This window comes from Xiphophorus couchianus, chromosome 19 (assembly GCF_001444195.1).
Source record: "Xiphophorus couchianus chromosome 19, X_couchianus-1.0, whole genome shotgun sequence".
Taxonomy (NCBI): Eukaryota; Metazoa; Chordata; class Actinopteri; order Cyprinodontiformes; family Poeciliidae; genus Xiphophorus; species Xiphophorus couchianus.
Genome location: NC_040246.1, coordinates 15388491 through 15411636, shown reverse-complemented (window position 1 = coordinate 15411636; position 23146 = coordinate 15388491). Strand labels below are relative to the sequence as shown.

Here is a 23146-nt window from a genome sequence, read left to right as displayed (position 1 = left end):
GATCTGGACTTTGACTAGTGCATACTAACAACATTCATATGATTTGATCAAATCTTTTACATTGTTGGTGTGCCTACAGAGGGACATTTCCTGCAGGAACGTGAACCCCGTTCTTTTACAGCTTGTCCCACCTGAGCTTTGGATCTCTGCGGCTCCTCTAAGATTTATCGTTGGCCTCTTAAATGCTTCCACTGATTAATGTTGTTATTGACTGACCTGTCAATTTAAATGAATGAACATGTCCTGTTAGATTTGCAGTTGTGGGATACTCTTTCAAATGTCAGACTGACACGAACGTGATCTTAGAGATTTGCAAATCTTGTGATATTGTTTTATAAACTTACCCACAACTTTCTCCCTCACCTGTCTGTCAGGAAAGGAAGCTGGATGGATACAGCACTCACTTTTCAGATAAATAAATGAAAAATTATGCAAATTTCCTTCCAACTTATAACTATTGCTACTTTTTGTTTGTCCATTAATAAAATCAAATTAAAATACATTAAAGTTCAGGTTGTGAATTCAAGAATATGAATACTTTTTGTTAGGTGAAGAATTGATGGATTTAATTAAATTTAAAGTACATTACATCTGTTTGCTATTGCAGACAGCAGCCCTGCCCTCATTCTGGTTCTCCCTTAATCACAGCAAAACCGTCGGACACTTCAGTCACTTCTTTAAATAGTAGCATGAGGCACAGTCTGCAGTCCCCTGAATAGGGTCTGGGGTTGTTAGCAGGAGCAGTGTTACAGGGATGCTGACAGATGGGTTGTTGCTCCTAAGGTGCTAACAACCTTTGACACACATTGCAGTGCACTGTGCAGCCCCTTTGGCCCGTTTCCATCACGTAAAGCTCAATTCCACCCTGTCCAGGTGTTTTACGGAGGAACTAAGTACACTCAGAGCCTCGGTGCACTAAAACTATCTTGACACTGAGAGTGTGACTATCCTGGATGCAGTCTCCCCTATCGTAGTAAAACTGGCATGCATGCCTTTTATGCAAGGTAGTGCTAGAAGCTAAACTTTGAGAGTGTCAGAGTTTGGCAAAGGCTACTCTCTGTGTGGTTCTTTATATGAACAGGTTAAAATACCCAACACCAACTGTTCATTATCTAACAGACCAATGTTCAGTCCATCATCTGTCACAGCTGCGAACCTTCCATGGGCAGACAGTAACGCACTGGGCAACGAAGCATTAATTGTTTGTCTTCAGTGGGGACTTGGAAGCTGGTCAGAGATAATGGGAGTGAAGCTAAACACTGGACAGTCCTGGAGTCCTGAACTTGAAACAGAGGTGGACGTTCGCTTTCAGCAGAACAAACACCCTAAGTGTACTGTCAGAGCTCATGTTGGTATGGTGCAATCAAACTCTGGACCTAAATGCAATTAAGGACATCTGGCAAGACTTGAGAGTCGGAATAGAAAAAGCAAAAATCTCAATGTCAACATTGCCCACAAGAGGTTTTTTGTGGTATTTGTGGTTGTACAAAATTTGCACTCCACATCTTTCAGATTTTTATGTGCAATTCTTAAAAAAAGAAAAAAAAAGAAACATGTATCATTTTAAATTCCACTTTAAAATTACCTAACATTTTGTTTTGGTTTATTACATAAGCTCCCAATAAAACACATTAAGCAGTGAGTTTAATACATAAGGGACATGAATGCTTTTGCAGAGCACTGTATCTTTTTTATTAGGTGCTTAGAAATGAATTCCCTATTTCTTAACATCAGGTGTTTCCGCATTAGTTGTATTAGATTTAGGCTAGAAGACAGTAATGAATCAGACTGCATTGTGTTATTTATCGCTGGTGTTTTGGGAATATTCATTATCTGTGCTTTATTGAATCCCTGCGTTTGACAGACAAGTGGCTGCCGCTTTACTTGTTAACACAGAGGCAGCGATGTCGAAAAGAGATCACACCTTCTTGTATGTTGTCGTGTTTGCGCTTTAATCACCTACCGTCTCCCAGCAGCCCCCTCCCTCTCCATCAGGGTTCCCGTTTTCTCTTTGCCATTAAATTGTAAAATCTACTTACTGTGTTGCCAGCCTGATCCCACTCAGGCTGCGTAATCTCCTTGTAATAGAGTGTGAATACTGCCCAGCGATAAATCAGCACCTCATCAGCGCACTTTATTAAATATAGACACCAACAGACAGCTCTTAGTATATTCAATTTACCCTCTGACGTAGGCTTCAGCATGGGGGATAAAGATAGATTGAGCAATCAGGTGGATGCTGAGGCTTGAATCCAGGCAAGAGGCACTGGAGAAAACTTGAGGAAGATTGAAATGGGTTGTGTATGAGAAGTAGGAAGAACCACAAATACAATGCTTGCCAAGAAGGTGGAAAAGACTTTAACTCGCATTTTTGTTATCTGGTTGGAAAATTCTGAAAATATTTGAAATCATAGCATTTGTGTTGAATTTGTGTTAGTCTCTTTTATGTGAAAGGCACTCAGCCTTGTCTGCTGATGTGCCTTCAAGTGATCATTCTCAGAGCGCCATCCCTCATTAAGCAATGTTACTTGATGGCAGCGAAGATAAATTATATGTAATTATGGTGATAATTAAAGCTTGATTCGTCCCGTCTTTGCGGCTAAACAGAGATTTGTAAAGTCAGTATTGGCCAAGGGAGACCCAGGGGAGGGCTAAAGACTCATCTGATAGGGTCTGGGGATCATAGGGTTCAAATTGAAACAAGAGGATTACTGTATTTAACGTTTCTCAGCCTCATGACATTCACCTACTCCTGGTCAAATCATCACTTTTCTTGCCGCCTACAATAGGACGATACCCTGGTTGTAGGATATTCTCACAGAATGACAACCTATTTATTATTTAAATTTTTATTTATTATGTAAACTTGAAAAGAAAAATCTTCACTCCCCTATTAAAATGCAGACACATATAGATGGAACCTTCTTTTCATTTTCTGCAGTCATTTCATCAGGGATGCGTAACGCAATAAAGAGAATTATTGTAGACAACTTTATACACAACTTTAATTGTGTGGACGCCATAGTTCTTATGCTATCAGTTGAAGATAATGAAAGAAATTCATAAGACCAAGACATTAGATATACAAAGTAACACAGTGAAGACAGTCATCATTAAGAATCTTGATTTTGACTACTTTCTTGGATAAAACAGTGAGCAAATATTGCAAAGTCAAGTGAAAGACTTGCATTTGTTTTCCAGTTCAGCTGCAGAAGTTGTAGGTCACATTAAATGAGGAAAAATTTCAATATATTTCTTGTGGTCTCAGTTCTGTATATTATAAAAACAGAGGTGTGTAAACTGTTGTGTTCCCTGTTGGCTTGAACAAATGTATAAAATATCTCAAGAGGTTTTTGGTGGTTGCATTGAGCATTTTACCTTTTGAGACTTACCTTCATACAAGTAGTTCACCCTTGGGAAGTTTGTGCTTATTATTTTTCTCTTGTGAGTTTTTTTCCCCTTAGCAACAATGATTAGTTTGTTTTAACATAATTGTGTTGTATATACAACAACCTTCTTGTCATCAAATCAATGTAGAGTGAAAGGCTGCAGCAGATCTGTGTTTGTCATACATGCAGCTGTATTTCTGGTCAAAATATTTATGTTGAGCACAGCAAGTTATTACCAAGCTGTTATTGATTGGATTCTTGTCATGCTGTCATATAAATTCTAGAAGCTTCAAAGAACAAAAAACAGTAAACCATAATTACGCTTCAGAATAAAAACAAATACAGACAAATCAGAGGTGTTCCTTTTTTCTTTTATCTTTTAGTCAGACATTTAGACTAAAAGGAAGAGCTTTGATACAGAAAAAAGCTGATGGCGATATGATCACTGGGCCCAGTTTGAGGATAGAATAAAAGGAGTGCTAAATCTCTCGGGTCCTGTTTGGGCACAGTTTTACTTCAACCAATGCCCGAAGAGCACTTGACTTGGCTGAGGTGAGATTGCCGCCAGGCAGAAGTCTTCAGGGCCCGCTTGTCCTTCTGATAGCCAGCCATGATAGATCAGCCAGTGTCCAGCCAGGATTGCTCTCCTTCCCCCATTTCTATCTCACACTTCCTTTTTTCCACTAATGCTTTGGTCTTCTTTGGTCCTCTTTCTTGGTTATCTCCCTCCTCTCTGCCCCATATCTTCTCTTCTCTTTTATCCCCCATTTCTCTATCTCTTGCCATTTTTTTTCTTCCTTCGCTCCCCCCCTCTTTGTCTGCTGTGTTGTCTGATTGAGGGTGAGTTACGAGGGGGCTGCAGCTGGAGGGGACCGCCGTGCCTCGTAATTACATCTCTTTTTATTACTCGCGCTAATGGCCCTCGGGGAGAAAGAAACAATAATAAATTAATAGAATATGAACTCCAGCTCAACAGAAATCTCCAGCATTTCATTTTGGACCGTCCTGTTCTCCGGCAGATGAAACAGCGCTCTGATTAATCTCCGCTCGGGGTTTGAAACGGCCGTCTGTGGGTTTGGGCTGCCCCCTCCTGCTCACAGCTGAAGGCTTTTGGGTAGATAAAGAGAGAGATGATGTTTTTTTAGTCTTGTTTTAGTGCAGGGTTTTATTATTTTAGCTTAATTTATTATATCCTTTTTTCATGAATGACAATGTGACCTGTGGAAGAAGGTGTTCTGGTCAAATGAGACCAGCGTTTAACTTTTTGGAATATGTTCAAAATGTTTGATCACACTGAGCGTTCCGACGTCTCAGTACAACATGGAGGTGACAGCATCATGCTGTGTGGGTGCTTTTCTTCAGCAGAAAGAAATCAGATTTGATTAAGTGATGGATGGAGGTTTAATAATGACATCCTAGAGATCATTTGTATGTGTGCGTGTGTGCATGTATTTTAGGTTCAATAACTGTTTGGTAGTATTTACACATAATTATTTAGATCTCCTCCAATAATGAACCATTTAATATGGCAAAAAATTCCTAATTGTTAAAACCTTATTTGATTGATCTGCTCAAATCTAATGTGAACAAAGGAAAATGTGGCATAATTATTGCTGTGAAGCCTCCAAGACAGAAACCTGCTGGTGCGTTCAACTGTGGAGCGGAAAAGGCCCTTCAAGTGCACAGGCAGGCTCCTCTGATTTGGTCAATATTGTGTCATGTTTGGTCAAACCCCGCCAAGGCAGTGGGCTGGAAATGAAGATGTAAATATTGATATTTCATTAGGGGAAATCACCCACTCCGACGGCACTTAACCGGGCCACCTTCAGAGTGTGGCGGCCGGAGCGCGGCGTGACCTGTGGAGTCGGGAAGTCACTTCATTACTCGATTAAATTGAGTGGAAAAAGGCGAGGCAACGACACAAGATCCCATTTGGAGCGATAATTTAGGCTTTGAGGAGAGGGGATGGAGCGGGAAAAAACACTACCTCTCCATCTCACAACAGTGGATTAAATTCAAGGACTTTTAGCGTCAGAGGTAATTGCAGGCTGCTGGGATACAAGTTTGCATATGGCTGAGAGGTGTCGGTTGTATCAGAACAACTCTAAAGCCACTCCAGCGAGCCCTGAACAGGGCCGTCATGCGAGCTGTCATCACGGGAGCAGCGCTTTAGTTCCGCTTCAGTCCTCCTTGGCATTAAAAGGCTACACAAAGCCTCGTCTGTGATTGTGATGCCAACCTGATGCGGCAATCAGCACCACGTCCGTGCTCGCTTGACAATTTCTCTCCGGCCAGTCCACATTCTGTCCGACATAATGGCTACGTATGCAGACAAGGAAATAACACAACAAAGCATTTTAAGATGCCGCCTGGATAAGTGTAATGGCACAGGCCTCTACAAAATATGGCTTATTGGCTTCACTGATAATAGTCAAGTGTTTTGAGTGCTTTCGGCAGTCTGCTTTGTTGGCTCTAATTTGGGACGGTTCTAGCACCTTTCAGTTTACGCTCTTTTCTACTGACTATTGATTCCCCTTCAAAATGTGAAGGCCCTCACATTCTGATCACAATCTGTTAATTAATGTATCCTGCAGCTCTTCCCCTGCCGTGGTCATCACCACGATAAGGGAAATTGAACACTCAGGTACCACTCTTCCTGCCTTCTTTTTTTCTTGTTTCTCTCTCCCTTCACCCTGATTTTTTTTTTTCTTTTTGTCTTCTCAAGCTGCATGTGTTGAGTCCTGGTGGGGGGAGATAAACATCGGGCTTGTGGCCATGCCATAGTCAGGCCATTTACATTCAAGAGAAAATGTCTGATGCACATGGCCTGGTCAATACAGTAATCTATCGCCTGTTAATCACACTGTGGCAGGTACTGTGGCACCAGCAAACTTGTAAAAGCAATCAGGGGCGGTGCTGGGGAGTCTAATATGCTGTCAGAATGAGCCGCCTGCAGGAACGCCTAGCTGGGGGAGGGGAGCCTGGTAATATGGTGAGTGCTTTGCAGGCCTGTGTATTTTATTGACAGTTAAATTGCAAAGGAAAAGAAAAGGATACCAACAGTGCCTTGCAAAAATATTAATATTTGTGGAAACTTTTAACATTTTGTCACATCACTAGCTCACAATTCACTGAATTTAGCTGTGTGTTTATGTGATATACCTGCACAAAATATGGAGAAAGAAACAAGGTTGGATGTTTTAGCAGTAGTCAGAGAAGCAGCCAAGAGGCCCCATGGTGACTCTGGAGGAGCTGCAGGGATCTACATCTTAGGATCTCTCAATAGAGCAACTGTTATTTTGGCACTTCATGGATCAGGGCTAGAAGGAAGCCATTGTTGAAAGAAAGCCGTAAGATGTCCCTTTTAAAGTTTCCTATCAGCTGTATAGGAGAAATAGAAAACAAGTGGAAGAAGGTGCTCAAGAAAAATGATAATTCTTTTGCTTTTACTTGTTTTTCTTCAAGTGTATACTTGAAGAAAAACACACCAAATAAATTTCCCCCATATTGAAACATGGTGGTGACAGTGTCATGCTGTGGGGATGCTCTTCCTCAACAGGCACATGGAATCTGGTCAGAGTTGGTAAGATGGGTGGACTTTACTGTGCCTCTGCACAAGCCAAGATAGTTTCAGCAGGACAACCATCAAAAAAATACAGCCAGTGCTAATTTTAACAGATGAAAACATATTCATGTGTTGTAATGGCCCAGTCAAAGTTCACACCCAAATGTAATTGTGAGTCTGTAACAGGACTTGTTCTTTGATGTTGAAAACTCAAGCTAAATTCAAACTGACTCAGCTTAAGCTGCAATGCATAAAAAACATTCAGATGTTCAAAGGACACATTTTTAGACTTGCTGCTGATTATTTCAGTTAAATATTATTTCCAATGCACTGAAAAAGGCACACCACACTTTTCAAGTCTTTATTAGTAAAACAGTTTCAAACATATAAATAATTTTAATTCCACTTCCACCTTATCCATTACTTGACTCCATATAAAATGTGGTTTAAATATTTTTGTAAAGAACTGCATATGTCTCCTTGCCCCTTACGTTCTTCCTCTCCTCCTTGATTCTCTTTTGTTTGAATTCCCCAGAGCTCATCTGAGGGGGATATAGCAGCTTGTTTTATTTGATGTTCTATTCTGAGCATATGTAGAGGTGTCTAGGAGGAAATGACAGTGGTTTGATGTTCCCATGCCAGTTTCAGCTCTCCCAGCTGCTGCAGAACAAGACCCTGGGTTTAAGCAGGTCTTCAGGTCTGGTTTGAACCTCCTGATCCCAGGGCTATGGCTGTTTTTTATGTGTTTGAATTTATGTGCATACATATAGATGTCATGATGTCAATGTGCACGTCTGTTTGTTTTCTTGGTTGACACGCTATGTATGTTCGCGCGCGTGGTTGTGTGCGTCCCCTCCTCCTGTTACAGCGTGCATGTCATGTCCTCAACCCTTCCAATATGAATGTGTTTCTGTGCTAATCCCCCTAACACCAATAGAACAGGGGCAGGATACAAGGGGTAACCATATGGCTTTGTGTATCTCAGACCTTTGCTCTGATTTACGGTCCTCACTTACAGTAAAGCCCACTCAAGTGCTCTGAGACAAGCTTCAAAGAAGACCTTCTACTGTGTGTTTGAAATTAAGCGCCTGTGCCTCAGTGTGTACTTTGAGCCAGTTTGGCTGGATGGATCATCTTTGTTTTCTTGATTAGCCACGTCCTGGTTTTCAATTTGCTAAGTTTACCCGACTAAGCTGCTTTTTTGAAATAAATAAAAAAAAAAACGTAGTACCGGTATTTTCTCTTCAAGCCATCTGTTTTCATGTCACATTTGCCCTCACACAGTTTCCGTCTTCTCGCCCAGGCTTCTCCACCCTCTCTCTGGGAGACCAGATGAGCTTACTGCAGAGCGCCTGGATGGAAATCCTCATCCTCAGCATCGTGTTCCGCTCATTGCCATACGAGGATGAGCTGGTGTACGCCGAGGACTACATCATGGACGAGGAGCACTCGCGGCTGACGGGTCTGCTTGACCTCTATGTCTCCATCCTGCAGCTGGTGCGGAAGTACAAGAAGCTCAAGGTGGAGAAGGAGGAGTTTGTGACCCTCAAAGCCATCGCTCTCGCCAACTCAGGTGGGAATGGTGGAGCATACAGTCCATTAATTAAATTGATAAATATGCTTAGATTTAAGATTTTTTATTTTTATTTATTTATTGTGGTAAATAATGGTTGCTCTTTGCCTCCAATAGTTTATTGGGAAATTATTTTATTAATAATAATAATAATAATAATAATAATAATAAATAAGGTTGCAGAATTATCTAAACACACACTAATAGTATATAAAACAAAATATGTAATTAAAAATGTGATTTTCACAACATGTATTACTAAAAGTTCCTCCATACACTGATAAACTTAAATAAGCAAGATACAACTTAAATAGAGACTTCAGCTGCAGTGATTCTATAGAAAGGATTTTGGATTCCCATAAATGCAGCATCAGTTATATTGCTTAAACATTTTTAAAATACTCTTAATGCGGGATATAATTCAAACTACATTAAGTTATTGAATAAAACATTTTTCAAAATATGTACGTGATCCTGTTACTGCAATAAAATGTAATCAAGGTCAGTGTTCTATAGCTCCATACAAGTTATTTGTATTTAAATCAATACTCATGATATGATTTTAAATAGGACTAGACATATGTAGTTTATAATTATATAAAAGTTCTGCGGCATGATTGTTAATGTATTATTATTTTTTCTTTATCAGGCATAGTTTATTATAGTTAGTGTGTTTACAAGACCCGTTTTTAAATGACTAATTTTGAGAAAATCAAAAACAAATTTGATGCTTTTATTCTCTTGTCTGCACACAGCTATTGTTTTATTTCAATTTATTGTATTTTTAATCAATAATATTTCACAGTTTCATCAATTAAAAGCAAAGAGCTTCTATCTGTACAAACAAACACATGCAAAAATCAACTAAAATAATATGATTTATTTTTTAACATTTTAAAATGTTAATGAGAAATGTATTACGTAGTATAATAAAGTATATAACCAGACTTGGACTATTACTTATTGCATTTTTTGAAATGCAATGTCTTTTTTTCTCCTGAAATTTTAAGACTAACCTTTTATTTTGAACCTTTTATTTCCCTTTTTTTGGAACTGAACACCTTCCTCGGACCTTGTATTTCTCCTGCGCTCCCTTCTCTTTCTCCATCTCCATAACAGTAGCTGCAAGGCACAACAGCCATGTGAGGTAAATTTAGCATTTCATTAGGAGCACGGGGACTGTCAATAAAATGTGTTAAGTCGAATGGAATGAATATCAGGAAGCGGTGGGCCTCGTTTGTTCCGATGCGAAGGCTGCATGGCGCTATTGACAAGCCGCCTTTTGAGGACCTGTCCCGCTCTGATCAATGCGCGCCTGGGTCACCGGGCCTCTTTCCCTTGTTTTGTCCTAGGCTGAAAATGAAAATGCTGATGCAGGGACTTTGCTTTCAGACAGCAGAGCTTTGGGGAGGCAGGTAGGGTGGGGGGTGAGGCGGAGATGGGGCCGGGGGAGAGAAGAGGAGGAGGAACAAGGTCTCTGGGAGATCGCTCTCCCGGGAACCCCTCTGTCTGACAGCTGTGAAAATTCATAGCGATTGATTTTGTAATTAGCAGTTTATCAATTCGATCGACGTGGGCTCACTGATGGATTGCAGGGAAATTGTTTCTTCAAAGTTGTTTTTTATTCCACCCCCTCCTCCACTGAACAGAGCGGCATGCGCTCTGCCCTCTTTTCATTCCCATCTGTTGAGATGTCTCCATCGCTCTTTTTATTTTCCCTCCGCTGTAAAACATTTCATTAAAGCAGCTTTATCACAGAAATGTGTGTCTGTGCAAAGGTGTGAAAAACAGAACAAAACATTGGGTTGATTTGTTAAAACAAACGATTTGGTTGTGAACACGGCTTCTGTGGGAAAAAAAGGAGATAATTATATACCACCATAACCTCATCTGTGTTTTTTTTTCTCCCTTTTTTTTTTTTGGCTTTTGTTCTCACCCCACACCCCCTCCCGCATTCACTTTACAAAAACGACCTACTTCATTTTACCACTGTGGATTTGAAAACCGTCAAGGTGAGAAATGTCTCAAGGTCTTGGGAATACAGTTGTTCCAGTCAATGAATCTGGGGCGAAGCCTGAAATCTGTTTTGCCTTTTATTGTCCCGCACGGTAAAATATGCGCTGCCAAGGTGAGACGAGTCAGGCGGCCAATGACACGCTGTCTCCTGAGTGCGAGGTGCCAGTTATCCGGTGAGGAAGAGTGCCACCCCAGAGCCTGCCAGAGAGAGAAAGGAGCTGGAAGACAAAAGCTGCGGGCCAAGAATAAAAGCCGAAAAGGAAAGAGGAGGGTGGTAACGTGAAGGGATGTCGAATCAGTAAAAAGAAGCAAAAATTGTTTTAAGATATCATTACAGGTGTGAGAAAAACCATAGGGTTGCTTGGCTGAAACTGTAGATTTGTCTGAAACTTTTCATGAGGAGGAGAAAATCTGAGTATATGAGTATAAAGATTTAAAAAAAATAAAGATTTACTTTAATAAATATAGAGGATCAAAGACTTATCACAAGGTGAAAATGTCCAATTTTCTTCATATATATTTGTAGAGTTCATCTCTAATATGGAGCTGCCCTTTTCCATATTTTGGAACCGACAGGGAGGTGTTTAATGTGGATGCTCACACCACAGATTGGGCTGAATTCATAATGTTGTTTATTCGAGAACAACATTGATTTTCAGTCGCAGTGATCAGGTCCAAATATAAACTCTAACTACTTGATCAAATAGTAAAATGTAAGAACTATCTAAAAGGTGTGGTTTCTTCTTTCTTATTTCATCTTGTTAGATTTTTTTATTTGATAGACCAACACAGTGTAATGCGTAATTGTGAATTGGAAGAAAGATTATTTCTTAGTTTTTAAACTTTTCACAAATACAAATTTAAAAAGTGTGGCATTTGTCTGTTTTCAGCTCTCTTGAGTCAGTACTGTGAACTACCTTTCATCTTTTTTTACAACTACAAGTAGTTTTTACCATCTTTGGACATTTTCAGATTGACGTTTTTGGGAAAAGTTCTAATTCAGTCAGATTTAATCTCTTTAAAAATTATTTTTCAAGTCGTGCCACAACTTTTCATTTGGGTTTAGGTCTGGACTTTAAGTCAGTCTATCTAACCTGAATATGCTTTAATTTAATAGATTTAATTGTAGCTTTTGCTGTATGTTTAAGGTCATTGTGCTGCTCTGTCTCAGTATCAAGTCTTCTGCATCTTCTAAAGCTTTCTTAGAGCATTAAATGTAGAATTTAGTTTGTGCCAGGTGATTTGGTTTTTAACTCGCATAGCATTTTGTAAGTTCACTTGTGTCGCATCTGACCAGAGCACAGTCTTTCTCAAGACTTCTTCCAACAGTGTCTTTCTTCTTGCCACTTTTTTCACAAACCTCAGATTTGTGTGGTATACAAGTAACACAATTATTGGAAATAAATTAATTGATTATTATATTTTGGATTTATTCCTTCTTTTACATTGTTTTATTATCTTCTGGGAGATGCCCATTTTATTTCCTATGAGAAACAAACTTCTTGGTTTTATAGAAATACATTTACATCTAATTTGAGCCAGGGGCATGAATAATTCTGAGCTTGACTGTACCCTGATACTGGTAGCTTGTGCAGTTGACAGCTTTGAGTCTACTATTTGACTTTTTACTATTATATCTCTACTGCAAGTCTTTGTTTATATATATTGAATTTACAGTCCCCCAATATTTTTAGGACTTGAAGTTTTCTAATATTTTATTTTCTTCCCTCTTGTCCCAGCAGACTCCATGCACATAGAAGACATGGAGGCGGTCCAGAAACTGCAGGACGCTCTCCACGAGGCCCTTCAGGACTTCGAGAGCAGCCAGCATCAGGAGGACCCGCGACGGGCTGGCAAGCTGCTCATGACGCTGCCCCTGCTGAGGCAGACTGCAACTAAGGCTGTGCAGCACTTTTACAGCATTAAGGTGCAGGGCAAGGTGCCCATGCACAAACTCTTCCTGGAGATGCTGGAGGCCAAGGTCTGATTGGAGGCTGAGGGCTGCAACAAGAAGACAGAGAGTGACTTGAATCGTGGCTGAGGGATCTCAGGAGACAGAATCGGCCATGTAGTTTGCAAAGCAGAGACTGACAACTCCTCCTCTTTGTGGAACCTTGGGACTTTAAATTCAAAAAAGAAAAAAAAAAAACAAGTGGAAAACTTGGGTTATTAGTATAAATATAAAATGATGCAGATTAATTTAAAATATATAATAAATGCTATGTACAGTAATAATTTTCTTTTTGTAATTGTCAGTGGTCATGCTCTATATGAAGGACCTTCCTGCCCCTTTGCATCTTCAGAACAAGTAAAAAGTTCCTAAAAAAAAATATTGTTCTGAAGAAAGCAAAGGCGTCAACAACCATAAGCAGACTCGTGTGTTGTTGTTTTTTGTCTGGACTTAACCAGGACATGTAAATAATTACTACCGTACTTGGAAAGCTGAGTGTACAGTTCGAAATCCGACAAACTTGGTAACCATGTTTTCTTCTTCTCCTCCTGCAAAAGAAAAAAAATGTAAAAAAAGAGAGAAATGAGGAAAATTGTTACCTAAATGTGAACTCTTATCAATTAAATGTCCTTGGATTAATATACCTCTCCTGAACAGTAAGCAGTGTGATCTTAGTGGATCCTTCTCAGACTGAAAGACTCGCTGAATCCATGTTTAACCAACCTAGCATAGGCAGGTAAAATAGTCTTATGTAGTAATTCAGCAATAAGAGGGACTGTGGAAAAGCCATGCTTAATTTCCAGTGTTTCATGTGCTTTTCTTTGCTGCTGTTGCCTAAAGACCATGCCTGTTCATAGTCACTTTCACCTATGCCAGTCACCACTTGTTCCCCTGTTGTACACTCATATTTCTCCTCTAGTGAAGAAGTTTGTGTTGGTGCTTCTCAAGCACTAAACCCCCAGATTCAGCTGTCGCTTAAGCCTGTGGAAATTGCTTCTTGACATGCAAATAGATGACCGGATTCAGTCTAGGTGAAAGATAATCAGCAGTTTCGGTGTGGTAGTTTCAAAGGATTTATGCCGAGTGGCAGAAGTCTATGAGATTCCTTGTTCAAACAATCAGAGGCCTATATGTCAACCACGCTATTTTGGGCTCTTTAAGCCAGAGGGAGCAAGGTGTCCGGCATCTGCTCTCACCATTTTAGACACCTTCCATCTTTTAATAGCAGCGCCTGCATTTATGGGGCTTCAGCTGAATGGAGGTAAATAGCAGGTGCAAAGGAGGAGCTGCGGCGCTTTACACTGGGTTTATTTTTACCCAGTGGGGGGGGCGGTTGTCCGTACAGCCTCTGGACCAGGAGTACAATGAACACGTGGACCACTCCTTGACCTCATGTTGACACGGTGGCCAACGCAGAATAACACCCTTCCTGCCGGCACCCGTGAGAATCTCTGGCGCCCGATCATGCACATGTGAACAGCTATGCAAGAAACAAAGTGTGCATGCCTCAAAGGGCAACGGTGTGTCTGTGCAAGGTGTGATCTCTGGTGGGGGGAAAATTGTCCTGCTTCTTCCCGTGTTTAGGTCCATTACGCTAAGTGTGAGTAATGCTTCAGTGCCATCCGCCGCCCTCCACGTGCAGGGGAATGTGCTGGTAGGGAATGCTTATACTGCTGTAGTGATAAATTGTGGCTATGTCACAACAATATGATACTGTGATCAAAGGAATCCCTGACATTGCATAGGTTAGAGTTGCGGCTACGCTTGTGATATCAAAGGCTAGTGGCGATCGAGCGGTCAGCAGCTGCCTGAATGGCCACTTAATGGAGAATAACTACTCCCTAGATCATCCTACACCTCCCTACTTGAACTACCCAGTGAACAAACGCTGCTGTAGAAGGTGAAATTTAAGTTGTTTTACTGTTGTGCAATACAACAGGGACCAATTCTGACTGAAATCATGCTAAAGGCATGTGTTTAGACAGCATATTCAAACTCTTTTAGATATAAAACAGTGTAATTAGATTTCATTTGCACATATTTCAGTTAAAATTGCAGTAAAAAGAAAGAGATAGCAAAGAAAAAAATTCAAATAGAGGAATGAATAATTGCAACAGTTTTTCTCCTGCAAAATGGCACTGTATTACATATAAGACTTATATTATAGGCATGGGCCAGTGTGAGTCTCAACTTGAGTAGAAATATCACCATTACAAGGTATCACTGTTGTAACAAAGCAATTTAAAACTGAAACACACAATAAGATCTAAATGCTTTTATGCAATTCCCAACTGTAGTTTCAAAATAGAGTTCTCATAATAAGAGCCAGTTAAACTTCCACAACATTCCCATATGGAGATTTTTAACTGCAGAAACAAAAATATGGAAACTTGCAGCCATATTGGGAAGGGAATGCTTATCGGGATAAATTGTGACTATCACAACATTTTGATACTGTGATCAAAATAATTTCTGACATTGCACAAGTTATAGTGGCCACACAAGCCCATATAGTGTTCATCCAACTCTCCCCTACTTGCTCTTGCCCCTGTCCAACTAACTGATTTCTAGAAGGTAGTTATTTTAATGTTGAGCAATACAGCAAGGACCAGTTTTGACTGAAAACACTAAGTGCTTTTAGAGTGAGCAACATTTTGAATAATTTTTCTTATATTTGAAATAATTTTGGTCAAAACAATGCAATCTTTAATTTGCACTCACATCAATAAATATTTTTAAAAAAGCTATTCTTTTGTAAACAAAATTTTATAGACGGTCAAAATTCTTGGGAATAATTTTGAACTTTTGATCATTTTTCTCTGCATTGACACTACAGTAAGTGAAAGACAGAACTTACTGTGTGTGGGCCAGTATAAGAATCTCATCTTGAGTAAAAATATGGTTGATAAAGATTTAAAACAAAAATGTACAACATGATCACTTGATTTGAGACAGCTTGCCATATGTTATTAAGAGTGATGGCTGGTCCATGCTTTCCAGAAATAATATCAAACTTTCAATTCAGTCTTTTTTGTAAGTGTAAGAAAAACTTAAAAGGTTTCTTTAAGCCAGAACGTCGGTGGTGTTCAGCAAAATGTGGGGGAAGGGCAGCAGTACATTACTCTATGCAACACATAGCCAGAGAAATCTCCTCTCAGTCAGACAATTTTCCCTGGCATCTAATTAAAATAACTTTAAACCATAGGAATGGCATAGGGGCTGACTTTTTTAAAATCTGGATTAGAGTAACCGGCTCATGCCTACTTACAAGTTGTTTCTGTATGTGTATTGTAAATATATTAGCATCAACAACAGTAGGTTGCCGAAATACCACTGGAGAACTAAGTATGCAGCGTCCCGCTGGCTACTACCTCATCAACATATTATCAATGTACCTCTGGTTCAACTTTCTGCTCTCATCTGTGACATACCTGAGCCATTATTGTTTTTATCAACCACCAAAAAAATAAAATTTTTCAGTGCTCCTGCCAAAACATTTGTAATTGTAGTCATGTTTCTTCTTATCCCACTCATTCTTCACAGGCGTTTGTAAAGGTAAAGCATGCTTCATGTCGACCGTACAACTTTACCGTTAGGGTGGAGCAAAGTGGGTGTGTGTTTATAAGAGCATTGTTGTGTCAGAATTGGTCCCTTGAGAGAAATTGCAAACAGGGAGCAGGTAACTGATTTCCTGCGTCTGTGTTGAGTATTTATGGTGTGAAATATATCATTTGGCAATGGTGTACATTGATATCTTTAATTGTTGAATCACCAATATCTGTGTAACTTCTGTTTTGATTTTCAAAAAGGTAAAGGATCAATGAATTAAATACTCAATGAACTCTGATTTTTTTGTGCTTTTACTGAAAATTTTACATCTGCATAAAATGATTTACAACTTTATTCTTTTGTCTGTTCACGTTTAGTCAGAAAAGATGCACCAATTCAGATTTTGTCACCAATTTCTACTTGTAAAGCTTTGATATGCCTGCATTGATTAAGTCTATTCTGATTTCTTTTTAGGAGCTGTACTGTAAGAAAATCCATGCACTAGAAAATACTTTTTTAAGCCTTGCTGCTATGAGCAATCATTACCAGCAATTACTTAGGAGCCAAGGCAACATCATGTCACTGTAGAGCAGTTACTGTAAAAAAGGGTTCTATTATATATGCTTAGCACAGAGAAAATAACAGATTTTAGCATATTTTGTTATGCTGTGGCTAGCTTCAACAGGACAGCAGTCCCTGATTAAATGTTTTGGTAAATAAAAATTTCTACCTTTATGGTCACATTTTCAAGACAGTCAGCATTTCCAAATCCATCATGTTCAATGACAGAAGCTGAGCTCTAAGAGCAACATGGCTTAGTTTGGCTCAGACTCTGCTGAAAGTCTTGCTCTTTTTGTTATATTTTTTTTTTTGGCATCATCAACTAATTTACTTAATTGACAATGTACACTTTGTAGGAGAGAATATGGAGGCAGAAAGAAAACATTGTGAGACAGACAAAAGAAAAAGAATGAAATGCAGGTTGAGTCCAGTCAGTTTTATGTTTACTTATTTCTAGATTTTTATATCAGTAATGTCTGGCTTGGCTCTTTTTAACTTTTTACATCCACTTTGGGATCTCACAGTGATAATCAAACCTGTGGAGGCTTAAGGCATTCATTTGCAGTCTGGATGCATTCACATTAAGCAGCAGGGACTGCTGTGCAGAGCTGTGACAATCACAAATGAATTAAATCTACTGACTGGCTCTTTAAAATGAACAATGTGAACAGAGATGTGAGATTTTCTGGCTTTTATTTGTTTTGCTTCAAACAGATGCAAACAAAAGCTCCTCTAGCTTCTCCATTGAGTGACAAGGAGAACAGGCACAAGGTGAAGACCGCAGCATAATACATATGCAGTTTGTTAGATACACAAATATAGATGACTTCATTTGAATTGTTTTTTCAGGTAAGTGCCTAAATGCAGAAGTCTAACAAGAATAGGTCAGGCTTCATTGGATTTTGGTACTGGCTCCTTAAAAGGACAAAAGGTTCGCACTGTAGCAACGATTTTCATCCAGATCTTAATGTGATTATGGCCTGGGTAAGACACCTTAACAGAGCCTGTGTAATTATAAATATATATTTAGAAAGATGAACTTTTCTTTTTAACAGTTGCTTGAAACAAACAGATCCACACGATCCACCTCCTTTCAAAGAGCTATACATTTTAGCACTACTGTCCTGTAAAGACTAGGCCATCTATGAAAGCTTTGGGACCATGTAATAACCACACCCAGTGCTAACACAATACCACTGACACAATGATGGAGGTAATGCGCCACATTGTAGCTCACAAAGCATCAGCCAGAGGAATGAAGAAGGAAAATGTTGGAAATTGCTTCTTTTATGATTCATTCTGGGAGTGTACATTTTCACAGCTCTGTCCACCATTGCCATGTTGGTGGCAGTGAGTGAGGTGTTTGCTATTGTCTGAAACTTGCCTCTGAATTTGTACTTGGAGTCTGATCCACACAATCCAGCTCCACACGAGCAGAAATGTTAATGTAGGACGTAGTCCTACAGTAAGGTCTGTGTTGGCATGCAAGCACACACGTGCGATATCATGCAATCGCTGATTGTAAAACGAATCGGATTTTTGGCTTTCTAAATAGCCAATCAAGTTGAAAATCATCCGATTCTACTACTACTACTTACTTATTACTCTGGTGGAGCAACTATTAACCTAATCTTGTCTTTTCCTTGGTGTAAACACACAAACACACACACCGAGAGGGATTTCAGCAGTGGAAACGGGATAAAGAGCAGAGCGACGTTCCCGAAGGACCAAAGATTGGTGGTAGTGAATGAGGTGAGTCAGTGAGAGATTCACCCAGGCCACCCAACCATCCAGCAATCAACCACAACCACTGCTGGGCCAGGGACTGTTGAAAATGGATCCGTCACAGGAAACAGGCAGACAGACAGACAGACAGACATGCTAACACTGATGGGGCGGGGAGGATATGGGGGGATGCTGCTCCATTATTTCAGGAAGCTGATATTCCAGGGAGTTAAAGTATTCCCATCACTATGTAATTATGACAGCCAATTTCCCTTTTTGAAATAATGTCTTGCCAGCCAATTAATTGTAATAATCCTCTTTGTTGAAACAATAGCATCATACTACAAGAAATTAGATGAACTTAATGGATGAAGTGAAAGAAAAAGGGGAAACATCTTGAGCGCATTGATGCCAAGAGCTGTAGTTTTTAAAAGCAATGTGCAGCTCGTTTCCCATGCAAATCATCCAGCTGGACCATATATTGCCATCAATAAGTTTCTCACAGATACAGTAGAAGGGCAATCGTTTACCTCCCCTGACAGGTCAAAACGCCTTTCATTAGAGTTACGAGGCATCTTATCGAGATGCGTCCCCTGCTCGCAGCTGTACGACTGCTGCGTATTGCTTAAGTGTGTTTCATTATTCCCAAAGCAGCGTGATGATGGTGAGCGAAAGGATTACACGTCAGGGTGAATGATTGGGTTTGAACAGAGCTGCTGCATACACTTTGTATCAAACCCGGGCCTCAAATTACACTTAGGTTGGAAACGGAGCACGTAAATGCCCAGGAGAGCTTGTGGCACAGAAATGAAGAGTGGGCCACCATCTTTCTCCGTCTGCTCTTGCTCACTCACATGCATGCACTTTTCCTCTCCTTTTCCGCCTTCAGATTTTACTTTGATCTCTCGTATCGCCGTCGCTTCGCTTCCCTCGTTCTGCCGCTCCTTCTTTTTGAGGCACAACTGTTCTTTATAGGCATTCTTATTGTTCTACTGATTCTGTTATGTGTATTTATTGCTCCATTTGTGAAATTGGAGGCACCAGCTGACAAGCCTATTACTATTCAATAACAGAAGCTGGGCGTTTTCACAGCCATAGAGCTATCAATGTCTCAGACAGAAACATTACGTCACATCAATTTCAAAAGACAGACAGTTTGCAATATTGCATGTTGTATATTATATTGTAGAGGAAAATTTCCCCTTTTTTGGCAGAGTGAACTGAATGCAAGCAGTCAAGCAGTCTGGTCTTTAGCAAAAAGCACAATGTTATGGCCTCAAGAATAGATCTGTCTCCTAATAGATCCTATTTACTCATGTGCTGTACCTGACCCACTAGTAGTATCCGAGCCAGGCATTGCCACACCTCTGACCTGGCCCAGACCTGATCAATATGCTGTCATAGTGCCTAGTAGGCACACAGTCCAGGGCATCTGGGATTTCACCCTCACATTGTTCATCATCATTGTTTTAAGTGCATTTATCAAGTTACACTCCTCCATCGCTTAATGCATGGATGAGCTGCTGTCCTCAAAAACTCAATGGCCATCAGCAGACCTTTGCTTTGTCCCAGTTTGTCAAAACACTATACTTATTCACTAGATCATTATGCAATCATAGATGGAATTGCAGTTCAGCTTGGTCACAGTACATGCATTTCATCTGATGTCAATCTGCTTTAGTCCTTGGTGGAAAAACAAGTTTCCTCTTGTTAATACATCTATATGCAACTTGTCATATTTGACATTTGTTGACGTCACAATGAAACATTTTTAAATGTGGAGCACATCTTAATACAGGAAAATATTCTCACTTTTCACAATAATGTACTGTTCATTTCTCCATGTGAAACATGTGACTAGAAAATATATTTTCTTACATGTGCAACATGTGAGGAAATCTTCCACAAGCATTTCACAGTGTGCAATGTTTTTCTTTTGCTACTATGCTACACAATTTCTGCACATAAACCACTTGTTAACATGTAATATAATTTCTACAAGTTTTACATGCTACCACACAGACATATATTGCAAAACCTTTTATGTGTGCATAAATATTACTACCAGTAATATATTATGCAATAATCTATCCATGTGAAATACATGGTGAAACCTTCTACTGGTAGAAAACAATTTAATGTAGTCTGCCATGTTTTTGTATTTCTTCAAATACAAAGAAGAAAGAAAAGACCACACAAATCCACCAGTGTTACATTACTGTGCAATATGTTAATATTTGTTTTGTAAGTGGGAAAACCTTCCAAAAACATGTTGCATGTTTCACAGTATAATTTCTGCAGAAAAGCCTTCCATATATGGAAAATGTTTCATATGTCAAAAGAATGTTCTTATTTATTTATTTTTGCCAGTTGTTTGTTGATTCTTGCGTTGTGTGTGAATTGTGAGACAGCTATTTTTTGTTTTTGGGCATGTGCACCGACTGATAGCACCCTTTGAATTTCGTTGTCCTTGTGACAATGACAATAAAGATTTATCTTATCTTATCTTATCTTATCTAGAAATTGTGTTCTGTAAATCATCCACGTGTAAAATGTTTTCCTACATATGGAAGGTTATTTTGAGTATGAAACATGTAAATTGTATTACAAAGTACCACGAACTTGTGAGGAAACCCAAATAGTTCACATGTGGAAGGTTTTCCCATTTTTCACATGCTATCAACACATTAAGGTGCTTACGCTGTGAACTGTCTTGTTTCTGAAATGTCCTATACAAACTTAAAAAAAAACAACATTTTGAGATCAGGTTTGGAGTTCAGCTGATGTGTTTTACCACAAAAACTGAATTGCAGTGAAACAGTGTGCTATTAATTGAATTTATAGGTAAAATGCATGGATTTGTCATCTGCAGAGGAAGTCCCCCCCCAAAAAATATCTTACATTTGCAAACATGGAAAATCTGAAGGAAGATGTCCCAGTGGATACAGGGCGACGGCATACAAGTTAAGAAAAGACCACACAAACCCACCAGTGTTGCAAGGAAAATAAGTAAAATCAGTGTGAATCTTCTCCACCATTTAGAGATTGCAGAAACACCAGAGGTCTGTGAGGGGCCAGGAAGGTAATAAGCTGTATAAACAAACACATATACAGAGATAAGTGCATGTTAAGGGCTTTGTGCCTTCATTTTAGATTTATTTACCCTATTGTATCTTTATCTGTGCTACTCTCTGATATGAAGCCACAGAGGAGAAAAAAATATTTCCAACTATCTGCTGAGTGTATCTTCTTCCTCCCAAGGAAAGCACTGTTGTGAAATGTGTCTTTGAGAGAGGGAGGATGGCTTTTCTTTCGTTCTGTTTTATTACCTCCGGCATGTATTCACACGTACTTCACACGTACCCTATTTAACCACTGGTTTGGAAATAATGAAGGAAGATAAGGAACTCTGATAAGGATGAACAAGTCTATCAATCTGAGGAAAAAAACTTACACAGGGTGATGTGTGTGTGTGTGTTTACTCCAAAGGCACTTAAGACAATTATAGAGCTGTTACGTTTTGGCAGGGTTGTGCTTGAATTGTATTAAGACATTTGCTTCTTCTGAATGTTCAGATGTACTTAATCAATTATTTTTTTTAACATTTGATCATAAGGATTGTGTAGATTTGTGTCTTTCAATTCACTTTTGCATTTTATTTTTTTCTACAAGCAAAGTATTTTCAGTGCTTACACACACTAATGCAGAGCTTAAGTGTCATGTCAGTTTTGGGGCTTTTAGACCTCTCAATCTTTCTTTTTCCGTGGAGGAGTGATTACGCAACAAAGATCTGAAAAATGTTTTAAATATGAGTAAGATACATAATTAATATACAAGTAAAATTAATTTTACTGTGAATTTTACCCATCGAACCTCACTGTTCTACAAGAACACCAAAGTGAAGTTGACAAATTTAGAGGTAGTCATTCTTCCTCATTATTTCACCCATTTTAAGAAATGCTGCAAAGCCACTGACAGCAAAGCAGAATATCAGTATGAAGCTACCACCACCATACTTCGCAGTTAAATAGATGTTTAGAATTTTGAAAGCTTGACATTCACTACTCCAGATATGCTTGTTTATTGGTAAAATTTGTAATTTCAAAATTTGTGTAATTTTTGTGCAATTCACTAAAACATATCCTGTTGTGGTATAATAGGATTCAAGCACAGAGACCGACAAAGAATAAACTGAGTCCTTTAATAATACTTAACAAAAAAGAAAAACGTACGAAGATAATTGATTGGCATACTGTACATGAGAAAGGCAGAGCAATGTAGATAATAACGGAAGGCACCAGTAAAGATCAATGAAAACCAGTGATCTTCAGTACTGAGGAATGAGTAGATAATGATATTAGATGCAGGTGAGGAAATCAAGTGATTGGGAACAGCTGTGAAAGGGAACAAACTATCCGGTTCAAGGAAGAAACACAAAGGAATGAAGTAATGTGGCAAGACTTTTTGAATAATACAGAATACAAGGAACTGAATTTAATAAGGCAAAACCTAAATTAAAATTAATGAACAAGAAAGTGATCAAAACCACCCACCGATTATGACAAAAAGACATCTAAAAGGACATTTATCTAAATAGTAAAAGTAGGTAAAATTGTGATTTTGTGCACATTAGAGAAAATCCACAATAATTAAAATTTGTGCACTTAATTAATGTCATGTTGTCAAAATATATAGCATTCATAAAGGTTGTATGGAAACTTCTGACCTCCTCTATATGTTTGTCTTTATTGGTGCAGCTTTAATGAAGAGATTTTGTCCTGTCTGCAGTGCTGCCGTTGGTGTGAGCTGGGAAAACG

The 23146-nt window shown here is 39.2% G+C and overlaps 1 protein-coding gene across 3 annotated transcripts in view; it reads left to right on the top strand.

Annotated features, from left to right (window-relative positions):
* Positions 1-16341, top strand: part of esrrb (estrogen-related receptor beta) — a 56178-nt gene extending 39837 nt beyond the window's left edge. For all 3 annotated transcript variants that reach the window (XM_028001393.1, XM_028001391.1, XM_028001392.1), the window contains 2 exons: positions 8258-8527; positions 12286-16341. In XM_028001393.1, the coding sequence (XP_027857194.1) occupies positions 8258-8527; positions 12286-12530 (515 nt within the window). In that variant the 3' untranslated portion in view covers positions 12531-16341. The remainder of the gene's footprint in view (positions 1-8257; positions 8528-12285) is intronic.
* Positions 16342-23146: the final 6805 nt, after the last annotated feature.